The sequence below is a fragment of the Entelurus aequoreus genome, linkage group LG21 (assembly GCF_033978785.1).
Source record: "Entelurus aequoreus isolate RoL-2023_Sb linkage group LG21, RoL_Eaeq_v1.1, whole genome shotgun sequence".
NCBI classification, from domain to species: Eukaryota; Metazoa; Chordata; class Actinopteri; order Syngnathiformes; family Syngnathidae; genus Entelurus; species Entelurus aequoreus.
Window position 1 is genome coordinate 13,295,417 of NC_084751.1, and position 17,271 is coordinate 13,312,687.

General features: G+C 40.4%; 1 protein-coding gene across 4 annotated transcripts in view; it reads right to left on the reverse strand.

Moving 5' to 3' along the window:
- The window catches only part of LOC133638425 (astrotactin-2-like), a 910,889-nt gene that overhangs the window by 32,581 nt on the left and 861,037 nt on the right, over nucleotides 1–17,271 (reverse strand). For all 4 annotated transcript variants that reach the window (XM_062031014.1, XM_062031015.1, XM_062031013.1 and 1 more), the window contains one exon: nucleotides 1,918–2,018. In XM_062031014.1, coding sequence (XP_061886998.1) covers nucleotides 1,918–2,018 — 101 coding nt within the window. The remainder of the gene's footprint in view (nucleotides 1–1,917; nucleotides 2,019–17,271) is intronic.

Consider the following 17,271-nt stretch of genomic DNA (forward strand, 5'->3'; position numbering starts at 1 on the left):
CGGGGGTCTCCGTTGTGGTATTTTAGGCTTCATAATGCGCCACACAATTTCAATGGGAGACAGGTCTGGACTGCAGGCAGGCCAGTCTAGTACCTGCACTATTTTACTATGAAGCCATGCTGTTGTAACACGTGGCTCGGCATTGGCTTGCTGAAATAAGCAGGGGCGTCCATGATAACGTTGCTTGGAAAACCTGTATGTACCTTTCAGCATTAACGGTCCCTTCACAGATGTGTAAGTTACCCAGGCCTTGGGCACTAATACACCCCCATACCATCACAGATGCTGGCTTTTGAACTTTGCGCCTTTAACAATCCGGATGGTTCTTTTCCTCCTTGTTCCGGAGGACACAGTTTCCAAAAACAATTTGAAATGTGAACTCGTCAGACCACAGAACACTTTTCCACTTTGCATCAGTCCATCTTAGATGAGCTCGGGCCCAGCAAAGCCGGTGGCATTTCTGGGTGTTGTTGATAAATGCCTTTCGCTTTGCATAGTAGAGTGTTAACTTGCACTTACAGATGTAGCGACAAACTGTAGTTCCTGACAGTGGTTTTCTGAAGTGCTCCTGAGCCCATGTGGTGATATCCTTTACACGCTGATGTCGCTTTTTGATGTAGTACCGCCTGAGAGATCCAAGGTCCGTAATATCATCGCTTACATGCAGTGATTTCTCAAGATTCTCTGAACCTTTTGATGATATTACGGACCATAGATGGTGAAATCCCTAAATTCCTTGCAATAGCTCGTTGAGAAATGTTGTTCTTAAACTGTTGGACATTTTGCTCACACATTTGTTGACAAAGTGGTGACCCTCGCCCCGTCCTTGTTTGTGAATGACTGAGCATTTCATGGAAGCTGCTTTTATACCCAATCATGGCACCCACCTGTTCCCAATTAGCCTGTTCACCTGTGGGATGTTCCAAATAAGTGTTTGATGAGCATTCCTCAACTTTCTCAGTCTATTTGCCACTTGTGCCAGCTTTTTTGAAACATGTTGCAGGGATCAAATTCCAAATGAGCTAGAATTTGCAAAAAAAAAACAACGTTTTCCAGTTTGAACGTTAAGTATCTTGTCTTTGCAGTCTATTCAATTGAATATAGGTTGAAAAGGATTTGCAAATCATTGTATTCTGTTTTTATTTACAATTTACAAAACGTGCCAACTTCACTGGTTTTGGGGTTTGTACTTGTTGTTGTTTTTGCTTTGTTATTAAATAGAAAGTTGATCCATCACTCCCTTGTTATGTGTGTTTGATATACAGTACTACATAAGGCTTCATTTTGTGTTGAAAGTGTACAAACTCAGACTAAAATATGCTTTTTTTGTCAAGGCTAGAACCCCTTATTCATGTTTACATTGTTTCTTATAGACATTTGCTTCAATACTAACTTTTCCATTCATGAACTCCGTCCAAGAACCAATTAAGTTTGTAAATCGAGAATAATTTCCCATTTAAAAAAATGCCTGCTGAAATGTGAGAGGGGAACTCACTATTGCGAGATACGTTTTGAACAAATGCTCGTTTTTGTTTTTTTGAAATTTGTCAACAATACTGTAATTTTTGAGGTTAGATCGGGTCAGATTGGGTCGAAGGGATTTTTTTGAAAAGCTGTTTGGATCAAACTGCTTGCCAAAGGTCATCCGAGTCAGTGCATTGACGGGAAAACCAGTTTGTTGGTTTATGTCCCTCAGATGTGCTGAGTAGCAGACCAAATTCATTTGATTTATTAACATAAATTATGGAAGGAAGAAAAACAAAACCACCCCACATTTGAGAAACTGTAATTGGAAAATTACTCGATTGTCTCATCAGAATAATTTTTCTTTTTTCTTTTTTTTGCCTTAACAGCAAAACACTGGAAATAGAAGACGGCAACAATGATATATCATGAGAAGACAGAGATGTACTGTACCTTCAGCTCGGCTGTCATCCACCATCGGGCAGGACGTACGTACGGAGACGTAGCTGGACTCGGAGTGACTGCCACGGCTATCCACTGCATAGAGAGTGAACCTGAAATGACAATAAAGAAAAAGTATATCATTAAACTTTATGCTATTATTTTGACTCCTCCTGGGAGAAGGTACCAGGTGTCCAAGAGAGGTACCAGTTTGGATGAAGTGTTAGTTGACCTGGCTGAGGATCCCCCCAATGACTATCTGTTGGCTTACCGATTGGACTGAATTCCCATATTATCTTCTCAAGGTTTGTCGTGGGGCGGTGTGGCTCGGTTGGTAGAGTGGCCATGCCATGTAACTTGAGAGTTCCTGGTTCGATCCCTGCTTCCGCCATCCTTTGGCAAGATACTTAACCCACCTTCTCCCAGTGCCACTCACACTGGTTTAAATGTAACTTAGGCCCCGTTTACACAAAGCCGGATAAGGTTATCCAGGGTAAATCCGACCTAACCTTATCCGTGTCCACACACAACAATGCCACGGTTTAAGACCCCCGCCCCCTCCGTCCGCCGCAACCTAATACGCATGCGCAGAAAATATGCACGTCATAGTCCATGTTGCTTTGTGTGCAAGTTCTTAAATGTAACTTATCTGAACAATATCCAGTGTTCTGGTATTTCAATTACCTGGAATCCAGTGTGCTGTGGGCCCCTATTGTAGTGAATTTGGTCCTGCGCATGATGTTAAAGTGCATCCGGCAGTGGAGGCTCATCTATGGGGTCTTGGAGGTTAACCCCTTTACTACTGTTACCCCAGGTGGCCCTTGGCAAAGGCCTATTACCTGACTGCCCCCTAGCCAGGGATACGATTAAGACCTCAACGGCGGAGCAGGCGGAAGACGGTAGATTAAAGAACTACCACAACGGCTGCGATGGCGGATGAAGGCTGCAGCAGAAAAGGGTCCCCAGTCGTCTTGGACTCCATGCCACTGGACCCTGACCCGATTCTGTCAAGGATCGTGTGGTGACTGTCTGTGCACCAGTCTCCCCACGTAAAACAAAGTCACACACAGGCATCCTCCATGGAGGGATACATCCCTACCAGGAGGATCGTCATACTCGTTCGAGTGACCGCCGATGATGATGATCTATTACTGTATCGACTTGCTGGTGTTAAAGTTTATGTCCGGGTAATATTGATGTTTATTGTTCCCATGATCGTGAGCACACCATGTTGGCGGAGAAAGAGGAAGTATTGTTGTGTGTCTGAGAGTGACGCACGAGCCAGAACTTGAGTTGAATTGGGCCGGTTGTTAGCATTAAATTGGCAATAAATGTTAAAAAGAGCGTCGGACTTCGTGTCACTTCTCAATAACCAGTCTCCCCACGTTAAACTAAGTCACGCACAGGCATCCTCCATGGAGGGATACACCCCTACCAGGAGGATTGTCATACTCGTTCGAGTGACCCCCGATGATGATTGTCGTGAATCACACCTGAGCCTTTATTAGTGAAGTGAATTCTATTTATATAGCGCTTTTCTCTAGTGACCCAAAGTGCTTTTACATAGTGAAACCCAATATCTAAGTTACATTTAAACCAGTGTGGGTGGCACTGGGAGCAGGTGGGTAGAGTGCCTTGCCCAAGGACACAACGGCAGTGACTAGGATGGCGGAAGCGGGAATCGAACCTGGAACCCTCAAGTTGCTGGTCACGGCCGCTCTACCAGCCGAGCTATACACGTAAACAATGTGATAAAGAACATTTGACATCAATCAAACTAGGGATCTAGATATCTGGTCAGGACACTCCTCACTCTTTTGCCTTCACCTTCATTTTCCATTCCTTTTTGGTGACTTTATATACTCTGGACCGAGACGTTGAGTCCGCGACATACATGGCGGACAATAACTGATACAGTCTGCTTTGCCAGTCCAAATGCATACAGTGTTTTCCGTAGTCTTCCCTCGATGGCCAGGTAATACTAAGCCGTTTTTTATCACATCCACGCGAGCCCGCATTCTCGTTGACTTTCCTTCGACAAATGGACAAAGTTTTTCGGTAAGTAGAATCACAGCTGACCCGGACATTTGAAAGTTCTCTTGCCTTCTGAGAAGTGTTGTATCCCAAATAGCTGCAATCGCTTTCTCTTAAGGCAGAGGTGTCAAAAGTGCGGCCCGGCGGCCATTTGCGGCCCGCAGCTAATCGTTTACCGGCCCCCTACACATTCTGCAAAATTGCAAAATTGATAGTATTGCAAAAATTAAAAAAAACATTTTAAAACCGTGGAATGAGGTGAAATCTAACGAGAAAAAGTTGCAATGTTGACACAAAGCTGCCATGCAGGCTGTTTTTTTTTTCTTTTGTCTTTTTTTATTTATTTTTTTTTTTGCCATTGCTCGAGAGAAAATAAATAAATAAAAAGACAAAAAATCTATGTTACAATGAATTATTACTTAAAAAATGTCACTTTAAAATGTTTTATGTGGAAAAAATATTGCATATATTGTGTGGTTGCCATATAAAAAAATCAAAGTTTTATTTGACAAAAGAGCATAAAACAAACAAAATAATAGTTCAAACGTAAAATCGACAGATATATCTGAAGTTGATCTTGTAATTTAAGTGTGAAAAGTAAAAAAATATAAAAAAAATTTATCACTTTATGAGTGGGAGACCTTTTGGATCCCAAATATATTTAGTGGGATTTTATTTAACTTTTCACTGTGATTACTCAAAAATATTAAATAATTCAAATCAATGGTGTCCTGCATTATTGATCTTTTAGGGCTCTAATTACTAAATACTGCATATTTCAGTTTTACTATAAAAAACAAAGTTGCCTTTGACAGAAAAGGCATAAAACCTGTTTTGTTTTTTTTACTTGATATCAACCTAAAGTTGATATAGAGATATACTGTAAAAAATAATAATTATAATTTGACTTATTTTTAACATTTTAATGACTGAGACCCTTGACCCTTGATTGGTCCCTGGGAGCCCTAAAGGTTAAAAAAAAAAAAAATCTATATATTTTGTTATGGTTTGAAAATGAAAAATATCAAAATGGCCCCCGCATGCTTAAATTTTTCCGTGTGTGGCCCTCAGTGGAAAAAGTTTGGACACCCCTGTCTTAAGGTATACATGTGTGATTTCCACAAGCGTTTGTACAAACGGAAGGAGAAACACGGGGATGTCTGGATGACTCGCCTCCATATTTCCAGTAGTTAGCTCCGAGTTACGAAACCGCTTTATTATGAAGCCGGCTGTGGCACGTTCTTTCTGACGTCACTTCCTGTGTGGGGCGCGGCCTTTCTGGCGTCACTTCCTCTCGAACTCAGTTTGTAAACAATCAATGAGTCCATACTAAGATAAGAGCCGAAGATTCAAGAAATACACGGCGCACTTACCCGTGTAAAAAATTGTCAGAGGAGAGGAACCTTAAACGATGGTTTAGTGTGGCTGAAACGGGGGCTTAGGCTAAATAATTATTCGTTTAAGGGGTTAAACGACTTAGTGTACACATAGCCTTAGATAATGGGTTTCACAATGTAAAGCACTTTGAGTCACTCGAGAAAAAGCGCTATATAAATATAATTCACTTCACTTGTTCTTTACCCAAGCTTGGGTCTTTTGAGTTTTCCTTGCCTAGATGTGGATTTAGATCAGGGGATGTCGTTGCGAGTTTGTGAAGCCCCAGACTTGCGATTAGGGGCTACATAAATACATTATGATTGATTGATTGACTGATAAAAAGTCCCCTATTATGTGCATGTGGAAGTCGCTTCCTAGCAGTTCCACTGTAGACACGGCACAAGAGCCAGGTTTTAACAAGGTTTTAATGTACATATAGTTATCAAAAGTCTTTCCCCAGCAGAACGTGACCTTTCAGTCACGTCCGTATCATCTCTCCCTCTCTGCTCACTGTTAAAGACAACAGATGATTAGATTACCACGTACCACCTGTGAAATCTAATCACCTGCCAGCTGTGTCTCGCCGTCAGCACATCCGATGATGCCCCTGCAGGCGCGCTGATCACACTCTCCCTCCACAGTGCACTTTTGAATATCTGTCTCGAAAAATCGAAGATTTCTTTAAACTGTTTCGCTCCGCATTTGTGGAAAGAGTACCGTTTAAAGGCTTACTGAAACCCACTATTACCGACCACGCAGTCTGATAGTTTATATATATCAATGATGGAATCTTAACATTGCAACACATGCCAATACGGCCGGGTTAACTTATAAAGTGACATTTTAAATTTCCCGCTAAACTTCCGTTTGAAAATGTCTATGTATGATGACGTATGCGCGTGACGTCAATCGTTGAAACGGGAAGTATGCGGACACATTGAATCCAATACAAAAAGCTCTGTTTTCATCTCAAAATTCCACAGTATTCTGGACATCTGTGTTGGTGAATCTTTTGCAATTTGTTTAATGAACAATGAAGACTGCAAAGAAGAAAGCTGTAGGTGGGATCGGTGTATTAGCGGCGGACTACAGCAACACAACCAGGAGGACAGAGATGGATAGCAGACACGCTAGCCGCCGAACTCACCTTAACCTCCGTCGCACCGTCGATCGCTGGAACGCAGGTGAGCACGGGTGTTGATGAGCAGATGAGGGCTGGCTGGCGTAGGTGGATAGCTAATGTTTTTAGCATAGGTCTGTGAGGTCCGGTTGCTAAGCTAGCTTCAATGGCATCGTTAGCAACAGCATTGTTAACCTTCGCCAGGCTGGAAAACATTAACCGTGTAGTTACATGTCCATGGTTTAATAGTATTGTTGATTTTCTGTCTATCCTTCCAGTCAGGGATTTATTTATTTTTTTTCTATCTGCATTTGAGCCCGATGCTATCACGTTAGCTCAGTAGCTAAAGAGCTTCGCCGATGTATTGTCGTGGAGATAAAAGTCACTGTGAATGTCCATTTCGCGTTCTCGACTCTCATTTTCAAGAGGATATAGTATCCGAGGTGGTTTAAAATACAAATCCGTGATCCACAATAGAAAAAGGAGAAAGTGTGGAATCCAATGAGCCCTTTTACCTAAGTTACGATCAGAGCGAAAAAAGATACGTCCTGCACTGCACTCTAGTCCTTTACTCTCACGTACCTCATCCACAAATCTTTCATCCTCGCTCAAATCGCTCGAATCGCTCTCGCTGCTGGTGTAAACAATGGGGAAATGTGAGGAGCCTTTCAACCTGCGACGTCACGCTACTTCCGGTACAGGCAAAACTTTTTTTTTATCAGCGACCAAAAGTTGCGAACTTTATCGTGGATGTTCTCTACTAAATATGGCAAAAATACAAAAATATGGCAATATCGCGAAATGATCAAGTACGACACATAGAATGGATCTGCTATCCCCGTTTAAATAAATAAAAAATCATTTCCGTAGGCCTTTAAGCCAAAATGCGTCCGTTCTCCCTTTTCTGTCTACACATTTGTCTGCTTGTAAGTACTCCGTGATTGTGCGCTGCCGAACATGCTCCTCTGCTCATAAAACCAGCAATGTCACGACGTGGACTTACTTATAGCAAAAATTCCAGCACCAAGGCTACATTTTGGCCAACCCCCCCCCCACCCCCCCCGAAAAATGGGTGCCCTCGGTGCCACAAAGTCAACAGCGGCAAAAAGACCATCCGCATTGTCCCTTCTGAACTCCACGAGTTCTCCCCTTTGGAAATGTCAGCTATTACGATATTTTTGGGCGGGGTTGGGGGGGGCGTATCAGTGACAGACTTCATGACCGCTTAGTACCCTGATAATATCGCACAGAATAAACCGTTTGAGACGGACGCACAAAACATCTCATGCCACACAGCTCGGAACGGAAACCGTCTCACCTTTACGTGGCCTTTAGAAAATGTCAAGGTGTGCGGTTGTGAATGAAAGCATGGGAGGAAACTGACCATGTGGAATTCAAATAAAAAGGATGGCAACGATTTTGACGTCAATATATTTTCTGCGGCGATGGAAATGAAGCAGAAAAATGGTAAGATTGGACCTACTTTTACCCGAAACCACCAATAATATCAAGTTTAACGCATTAACGGTTTTCCCTTTAAGATTGCACTTTCTCTGAACTCAAACGACAACTCCCCTGTTAGCTTTGTTGCACCTGTGTCACCTCGTAATATGTTTTATCCGGCGCGGCCGCGCCAGGCCTGGACATCGGGGCCAGGAGTCGAATACGTCGGTGTAAGTGAAAGCACCTGTTGCTCATGGAAACTGTTACTGCATGTCTGCTCGTTTATGCAGCGGCTGGCTGGGCGAGGTTTCTTATATTTGTGTACAGCTCCACTAATGGATATTGGAGTGTTACTTTCAAAGGCAAAAATTAAAGTATTGCTGGAAACATCATTTTATATGGGACTTTATTGTATTATATGTATAGTACATGTTCCAAAAAGAAAAAAGCATAAAACACAGTATATTTAAATATACTAAATGTAAAAAAGGGAATACATATTCAAAATAATCTAGTTTGGTTACGCCATCATGAGCGCAACACAAGGTTGTAAAAGTTTCAACTACAATTTTAAATAAGATGTCAAAAGCAAACTGAAATCAAATACACACAGCTTAAGGATTGATCAATACCTATTTAAATTTAGTAATACATAAATATGATGATTTATCAAAAATATAAAAGAAATATACCTGAACAGAATGCTCATGATGGTTACACCAAAAAGTAACGCTATGAATCGGGTTTTTCCAGCTTTTTGGGGCATTTTTATGCTATTTCCAAGCATGTCCTTTTTATTATCGTTGATTTAAAATGGTCAAACTAATGCATATTATACAAACCCTGTTTCCATATGAGTTGGGAAATTGTGTTAGATGTAAATATAAACGGAATACAATGATTTGCGAATAATTTTCAACCCATATTCAATTGAATGCACTACAAAGACAAGATATTTGATGTTCAAACTCATAATTTTTTTTTTTTTTTTTGCAAATAATAATTAACTTAGAATTTCATGGCTGCAACACATGCCAAAGTAGTTGGGAAAGGGCATGTTCACCACTGTGTTACATGGCCTTTCCTTTTAACAACACTCAGTAAACGTTTGGGAACTGAGGAGACACATTTTTGAAGCTTCTCAGGTGGAATTCTTTCCCATTCTTGCTTGATGTACAGCTTAAGTTGTTCAACAGTCCGGGGGTCTCCGTTGTGCTATTTTAGGCTTCATAATGCGCCACACATTTTCCGTCTTTTACTATGAAGCCACGTTGATGTAACACATGGCTTGGCATTGTCTTGCTGAAATAAGCAGGGGCGTCCATGGTAACGTTGCTTGGGTGGCAACATATGTTGCTCCAAAACCTGTATGTACCTTTCAGCATTAATGGTGCCTTCACAGATGTGTAGTTACCCATGTCTTGGGCACTAATACACCCCCATACCATCACAGATGCTGGCTTTTCAACCTTGCGCCTATAACAATCCGGATGGTTCTTTTCCTCTTTGGTCCGGAGGACATGACGTCCACAGTTTCCAAAAACAATTTGAAATGTGGACTCGTCAGACCACAAAACACTTTTCCACTTTGTATCAGTCCATCTTAGATGAGCTCAGGCCCAGCGAAGTCGACGGCGTTTCTGGGTGTTGTTGATAAACGGTTTTCGCCTTGCATAGGACAGTTTTAACTTGCACTTACATATGTACTGACCAACTGTAGTTACTGACAGTGGGTTTCTGAAGTGTTCCTGAGCCCATGTGGTGATATCCTTTACACACTGATGTCGCTTGTTGATGCAGTACAGCCTGAGAGATCGAAGGTCACGGGCTTAGCTGCTTACGTGCAGTGATTTCTCCAGATTCTCTGAACCCTTTGATGATATTACGGACCGTAGATGGTGAAATCCCTAAATTCCTTGCAATAGCTGGTTGAGAAAGGTTTTTCTTAAACTGTTCAACAATTTGCTCACGCATTTGTTGACAAAGTGGTGACCCTCACCCCATCCTTGTTTGTGAATGACTGCGCATTTCATGGAATCTACTTTTATACCCAATCATGGCACCCACCTGTTCCCAATTAGCCGGTTTACCTGTGGGATGTTCCAAATAAGTGTTTGATGAGCATTCCTCAACTTTATCAGTATTTATTGCCACCTTTCCCAACTTCTTTGTCACGTGTTGCTGGCATCAAATTCTAAAGTTAATGATTATTTGCACAAAAAAAAAAATGTTTATCAGTTTGAACATCAAATATGTTGTCTTTGTAGCATATTCAACTAAATATGGGTTGAAAATGATTTGCAAATCATTGTATTCCGTTTATATTTACATCTAACACGATTTCCCAACTCAAATGGAAACGGGGTTTGTATATGCATGGCCTAGTAAACAAAAAAAAAGTCATATTTATTTTGATTGTTACATTTTGAAGTACATTTGTGCCGGTGGGTGCGAATGTACCCATTACCAGAGCTGTACACATTTGCAAAGTGTTGCGCTTGTACAGTAGTCCATGTCCAATAATTTGGGCAAAATGCAGAAACAATACATATTTGCAGTTTCATGGAAGTCACACACATGCACGTTTGTGTTGGAATAAAACATCAACAAATAAAAAAAATAAACAACTTAAGTACACTGAATATACATACATACAGAATACAGTAGGAATGGGATTCATTTGTCCCCATTTGTTGCCGTTTACCTGACAAATGAAATGGGATAATTTGGAGGCGGGCACTATCTACTTTAACTGCCAGACGGTAGTAGAGTCTTAAATATCTTAAAAAGTGTTTTGTGGCAATTCCAACATTGATCACAGCGTCAGTTGCTGTATAGAGTGGCACTTTCCATCATTTTCAGCAGACCGCATTGCAAAGATATTACAGTTACATTTTTGTTTCAACTGACATCACATGGACAGAGATAATACCTTCTGGAGGAAAGTTCTGTGGTCAGATGAAACAAAAATTGAGCTGTTTGGCCACAATACCCAGCAATATGTTTGGAGGAGAAAAGGTGAGGACTTTAAATCCCAGGAACACTATCCTTACCGTCAAGCATGGCGGTGGTCGTATTATGCTCTGGGTCTGTTTTGCTGCCAATGGAACTGGTGCTTTACAGAGAGTAAATGGGACAATGAAAAAGGAGGATTACCTCCAAATTCTTCAGGACAACCTAAAATAATCAGCCCTGATGAGGTTGGGTCTTGGGTGCAGTTGGGTGTTCCAACAGGACAATGACCCCAAACACACGTCAAAAGTGGTAAAGGAATGGCTAAATCAGGCTATAATTAAGGTTTTGGAATGGCCTTCCCAAAGTCCTGACTTAAATGTGTGGACAATGCTGAAGAAACAAGTCCATGTCAGAAAACCAACAAATTTAGCTGAACTGCACCAATTTCGTGTGGTCACTGAACAGTATTTTATAACATAAACGTGTTTAATTGTGAGGCATTAAAAGCCACAAAATGCAACGGGTCCATCAGACCCACAAACGCTGGCTGAGTAACAACAATATGAACGTGGCACGGAAAATTTCTCTCACATTTTCTGCATCCCACTGGGATTCTTCTTTTGTTGTGTCTGCACCTGCGGTTCCCACACAAGGTTGCAACATTGTTTGTCAACACTGTCTGCTCTCATTTTCTCGCACATTTGACCCTCTGATGTTCTGTGTACCTACACTCTGTCCTCCTCCTGTCTAGGCCTGCTGTGTGTGTGTGTGTGTGTGTGTGTGTGTGTGTGTGTGTGTGTGTGTGTGTGTGTGTGTGTGTGTGTGTGTGTGTGTGTGTGTGTGTGTGTGTGCGTGTGGTACACAGAACATCAATTTCCACACTTCTATTAGCCCCGGGTCCAGTGGACCAGGACATCTTATATGTAATAGAAATGTGTAGGGGGGGTGTATGTGTGTGGTCATTAAATATGTATTCTGATATATGAGCCAAAGTCAGTGAGTCTCAGTTTGAAAAATGAATTAATTGTATACATTTTTCTTTTAATAGAAAAGGAAAACGGGTCCCACAGACCCAAACACCACACAAGGGTTAAGGCAGGGGTCGGGAACCTTTTTGGCTGAGAGAGCCATGAAAGCCAAATTTTTTATATATATTTTAAAATGTATTTCCGTGGGAGCCATATAATATTTTTTTTTAACACTGAATACAACTAAATGCATGCGTTTTAAGTAAGACCAACATTTTTAAGAGTATAATAAGTCTCTCATTCTTTTTAATAACAATGTTATTCTGAAGCTTACCAATAATAAATACAATTCTTCTTACCATTAATGCGACTTCTTGAACAGGTGCGGTAGAAAACGGATCGATGGATTAAAATGCATGAGAATGTTTTATATCTTGAACGTTATTTTTAACACTGTGATTACCAGCGGAATTATTCAGTACTTATCCTGTTAAGTAATGTCAGCTAAGATTTATCTGAGAGCCAGATGCAGTCATCAAAAGAGCCACATCTGGCTCTAGAGCAGGGGTGTCAAACTCATTTTAGATCGGGGGCCACATGGAGAAAAATCTACTCCCAAGTGGGCCGGACTGGTAAAATCACGGCATGATAACTTAAAAATAAAGACAACTTCACATTGGTTTTTTTGGTTTAAAAATAGAACAAGCACATTCTGAAATTGTACAAATAATAATATTGTTTTTTTACACCTACATGTTGCGGTTAATAGTATTCTATCTTCATTTGTTGTTACTTATACTTTCTGAATAAATTATGTGATAATGTTCATCAGTCAACTCATTGGTGTTAAGTTTCAATCTATCAAGATAAAAAAATTACATCAAAATCAAATTAGGATGTTATTTATGTAGTTTGCTCATTTTCCTCGACTGATGTGGTTTATTTTGTACATATGTAGCATCATCTACAAAGATAAAAATAATTGCTATTGTGACATCTAGTGGACACATTTAGAACAGCAGTTTCTTTCATTCAAACATTTCCGTTCATTTTTATACTTAGCAAACTCATCCCGCGGGCCGGATAAAACCTGTTCGCGGGCCTGATCCGGCCCGCGGGCCGTACGTTTGACACCCCTGCTCTAGAGCCATAGGTTCCCTACCCCTGGGTTAAGGTGTGGCGGTTTTTATTTTGCCATGGCGGACCGCCACGATCATTTATATTAAGGGAAACCCTGCAATTTGAGAGACATTTTAATCTGGTGGTGAGCTATAAGGAGTTTGACGACCGACCCATGTGACAACCAACCCCGTACTCCCCTGTACTACACGAAACAGAACCAATGTTGTAAAAGCCGTAACTCCGCTGATGAGTTCAATGTAAACAACAATATGACACATCAACAGCTCCGATCGACCTTTTAAAGCCCGTGCAGCGGGGAGGCCGACATTTTTTTGGGATATCCTGCGGAATGGCAATCGAATTTTCTTTTAATTACATCATTGGGACAACGTTTTTGTCATTTTCTTTGTATACTGTAAGCCCACACTGTGACATAAATCAAAAGAACTACACGGCCCAGAGGCTGAAAGTGCTTCCAGCAGCTGTTTTCCGCCAGAAGATATTTGAAGAACAGCAATGGAAGGAGCAAATACCAACGGAGAAACCGATGTGGTAAAATATGAATTACAGTGCAAAGTAAAAAAACAACAATATATCTATCAAACTCACTTAGCTGTCAGGTAGTCCCGAATATTATAATAATATATTATTACCGAACGCTATTACATTACGTACAGGTGATTTTGACAGACTAAACACATTGTGCAGTATTCTGCTTGTAAAACTTATTTTGTACTAATCAAGTACAGTCGTCTCTCGCCACATCTCACTTTAAAGTTTGTGGCATGACATATTTTTTTTACATTTGAAATTGTTTTTGAACATGTTCTACGTATCGTTGGCCTAAATTAAGCATTTTCAAGCATACCAATGGCAAAATTAACAAAAAATATATAGATACGACAGCAGTATTGGCAACTATGTCGATTCGGAGCGCGCTGTCCAGTATCGTGGCCACTGATTGGCTCAGCCTCAAGCAGCGTTACGCGCTAAAAAATGCTGGGTTCATTTGATAACCCAATTTATAAGATGCGAGTGTTAAATTGTTGAGTTGTTTTTATGAAAAGCAATCAATTTTTGGAGTTATAAGGGTATTATTTTAACTCCATTTCTGGGTTTTCAAAACTATGAACTAGAGATGTCCGATAATATCAGACTGCCAATATTATCGGCCGATAAATGCTTTAAAATGTAACATCGGAAATGATCGGTATCGGTTTCAAACCGTAAAATGTATGACTTTTTAAAACGCCGCTGTGTACACGGACGTAGGGAGAAGTACAGAGCGCCAATAAACCTTAAAGGCACTGCCTTTGCGTGCCGGCCCAATCACATAATATCTACGGCTTTTCACACACACAAGTGAATGCCACGCATACTTGGTGAACAGCAATACAGGTCACACTGAGGGTGTCCGTATAAACAACTTTAACACTGTTACAAATATGTGCCACACTGTGAAACCACACCAAACAAGAATGACAAACACATTTCGGGAGAACATCCGCACCGTAACACAACATAAACACAACAGAACAAATACCCAGAAATAGAGTTGTCCGATAATATCGACCTGCCGTTATTATCGGCCGATAAATGCTTTAAAATGTAACATCGGAAATTATCAGTATCGTTTTTTTTATTATGGTATCGTTTTTTAAATTTTATTTTTATTTTTATTTTTATTAAATCAACATAAAAAACACAAGATACACTTACAATTAGTGCACCAACCCAAAAAAACCTTCCTCCCCCATTTACACTCATTCGCACAAAAGGGTTGTTTCTTTCCTAATATTCTGGTTCCTACATTATATATCAATATATATCAATACAGTCTGCAAGGGATACAGTCCGTAAGCACACATGATTGTGCGTGCTGCTGGTCCACTAATAGTACTAACCTTTAACAGTTAATTTGACTCATTTTCATTAATTACTAGTTTCTATGTAACTGTTTTTATATTGTTTTACTTTCTTTTTTATTCAAGAAAATGTTTTTAATTTATTTATCTTATTATATGATTTTAAAAAAAAGGACCTTATCTTCACCATACCTGGTTGTCTAAATTAGGCATAATAATGCGTTAATTCCACGACTGTATATATCGGTATCGGTTGATATCGGTAATTAAGAGTTGGACAATATCGGAATATCGGATATCGGCAAAAAAGCCATTATCGGACATCCCTACCCAGAACCCCTTGCAGCACTAACTCTTCCGGGACGCTACAATATACACCCCCTGCTGCCCCCTACCCCCCCCCACCCCCCCACCCCACCCCACACACACACACCTCAACCCCGCCCACCTCAACCTCCTCATGCTCTCTCAGGGAGAGCATGTCCCAAATTCCAAGCTGCTGTTTTGAGGCATGTTAAAAAAAATAATGCACTTTGTGACTTCAATAATAAATATGGCAGTGCCATGTTGGCATTTTTTTCCATAACTTGAGTTGATTTATTTTGGAAAACCTTGTTACATTGTTTAATGCATCCAGCGGGGCATCACAACAAAATTAGGCATAATAATGTGTCAATTCCACGACTGTATATATCGGTATCGGTTTATATTGGAATCGGTAATTAAGAGTTGGACAATATCAGAATATCGGATATCGGCAAAAAAGCCATTATCGGACATCTCTCATTTTTTTGTATTATTTTTCATACAATATTTATTATCTAAAAGTTTTAGTTTTTTTTTAAAGGCATGTTACATGTTACAATTTGGCTGTTTTTTTAGGGGCCGGGGGAGAAGTACTAATTACATTTATGTCAATGGGAGACGTTGATTAGAGATACAAGTGTTATGAGTTAAGAGCTCAATTACACAACCAATTAATCTTGTAAATTAAGGTACTACTGTATGCGTTTTATTTATATTGTATATTACCACATATTACCTGTTCTTGTTGCCATACATTTTGAAAAAACAGGACTGGGATGGGACAGGATTTTTCTTTTTTTTTAAACTCTAACCATTAAGATGGGACAATATTTATTTTTTCGTCTCCAATGCAGAGGTAGATGAATCTGCTGCATGGTAAACCGCTCATGATACTTTAAATGCAGCTACTGCCATCTTGTGGGATTAGTAAAAAAAAACCAAAAAAAAAAACCACTACATCAGGAGGTTGTCTAAGCCGCGGCAGTTAATAACAGTTTTTTGACAGAGAACCTTGCTGCTATTTTCTTTTGTGGACCACACACTCAATGACTAAAGTACACATTACTACTTTCTGCAGCTAGTGGGTCCATGACAATGACTTCTGTTTTGTTTGATCAGCCGTTTTACTGCCGCGTCACAGACACCATTTAGCAAAAATTAAGGTATGTAAATAAACATTTACAAAAACATTCGTACCGGTACATATCTGCGGCTTATAGTCCAGTGCGGCTAATATATGTAAAACTATTTTTTTCTTTTAAAAATTGGTGGGTGCGGCTTAAATACTGGTGTGCTCTATAGCTCTGAATTACGGTAACTGGAGTGGTAAAATTATAGAAAAACAATATCAGGGTTTCTGCAGGTTTCAACATGTCAAATTTAAGACTTTTTTAAGACCATCTTGAAAATAATTTAAGACCATTTCAAAAAATACAACGACAAAGTAACATCAGAGGTCCAGAATGAATTGTAAGTATCGTATTTTCCGGACTATAAGGCGCACTTAAAATCCTTTAATGTTCTCAAAACACGACAGTGCGCCTAATGTACGGAATAATTCTGGTTTTGCTTACCGACCTCGAAGCAATTTTTTTGGTACATGGTGTAATGATAAGTGTGACCAGCAGATGGCAGCCACACATAAGAGATACGTGTGGACTGCAATATGATGGCAGTCACACATGAAGGTTAAAGTACCAATGATTGTCACACACACACTAGGTGTGGCGAAATTATTCTCTGCATTTGACCCATCACCCTTGATCACCCCCTGGGAGGTAAGGGGAGCAGTGAGCAGCAGCGGTGGCTGCGCCCGGGAATCATTTTTGGTGATTTAACCCCCAATTCCAACCCTTGATGCTGAGTGTCAAGCAGGGAGGTAATGGGTCCCATTTGTATAGTCTTTGGTATGACTCGGCCGGGGTTTGAACTCACGACCATAAGAGGTACGTGAAGACTGCACTATGATGGCAATATGACTCACGTAAACAACACCAACTAAATCGTTGAACTTTTACTTGCCCATCTTTTGCAAGTCGTTTGGCTTTGCTGTGGGCTTTCGTTAAGTTTTCCTCCGCCGCTATGCTTAGCTGTAACACAACGATGCGGGCACATAACACTAGCTGGTGTGCGTCCTTAAAAATCCAAACATTTAAAAAAAAGCAAGATTGAAGTT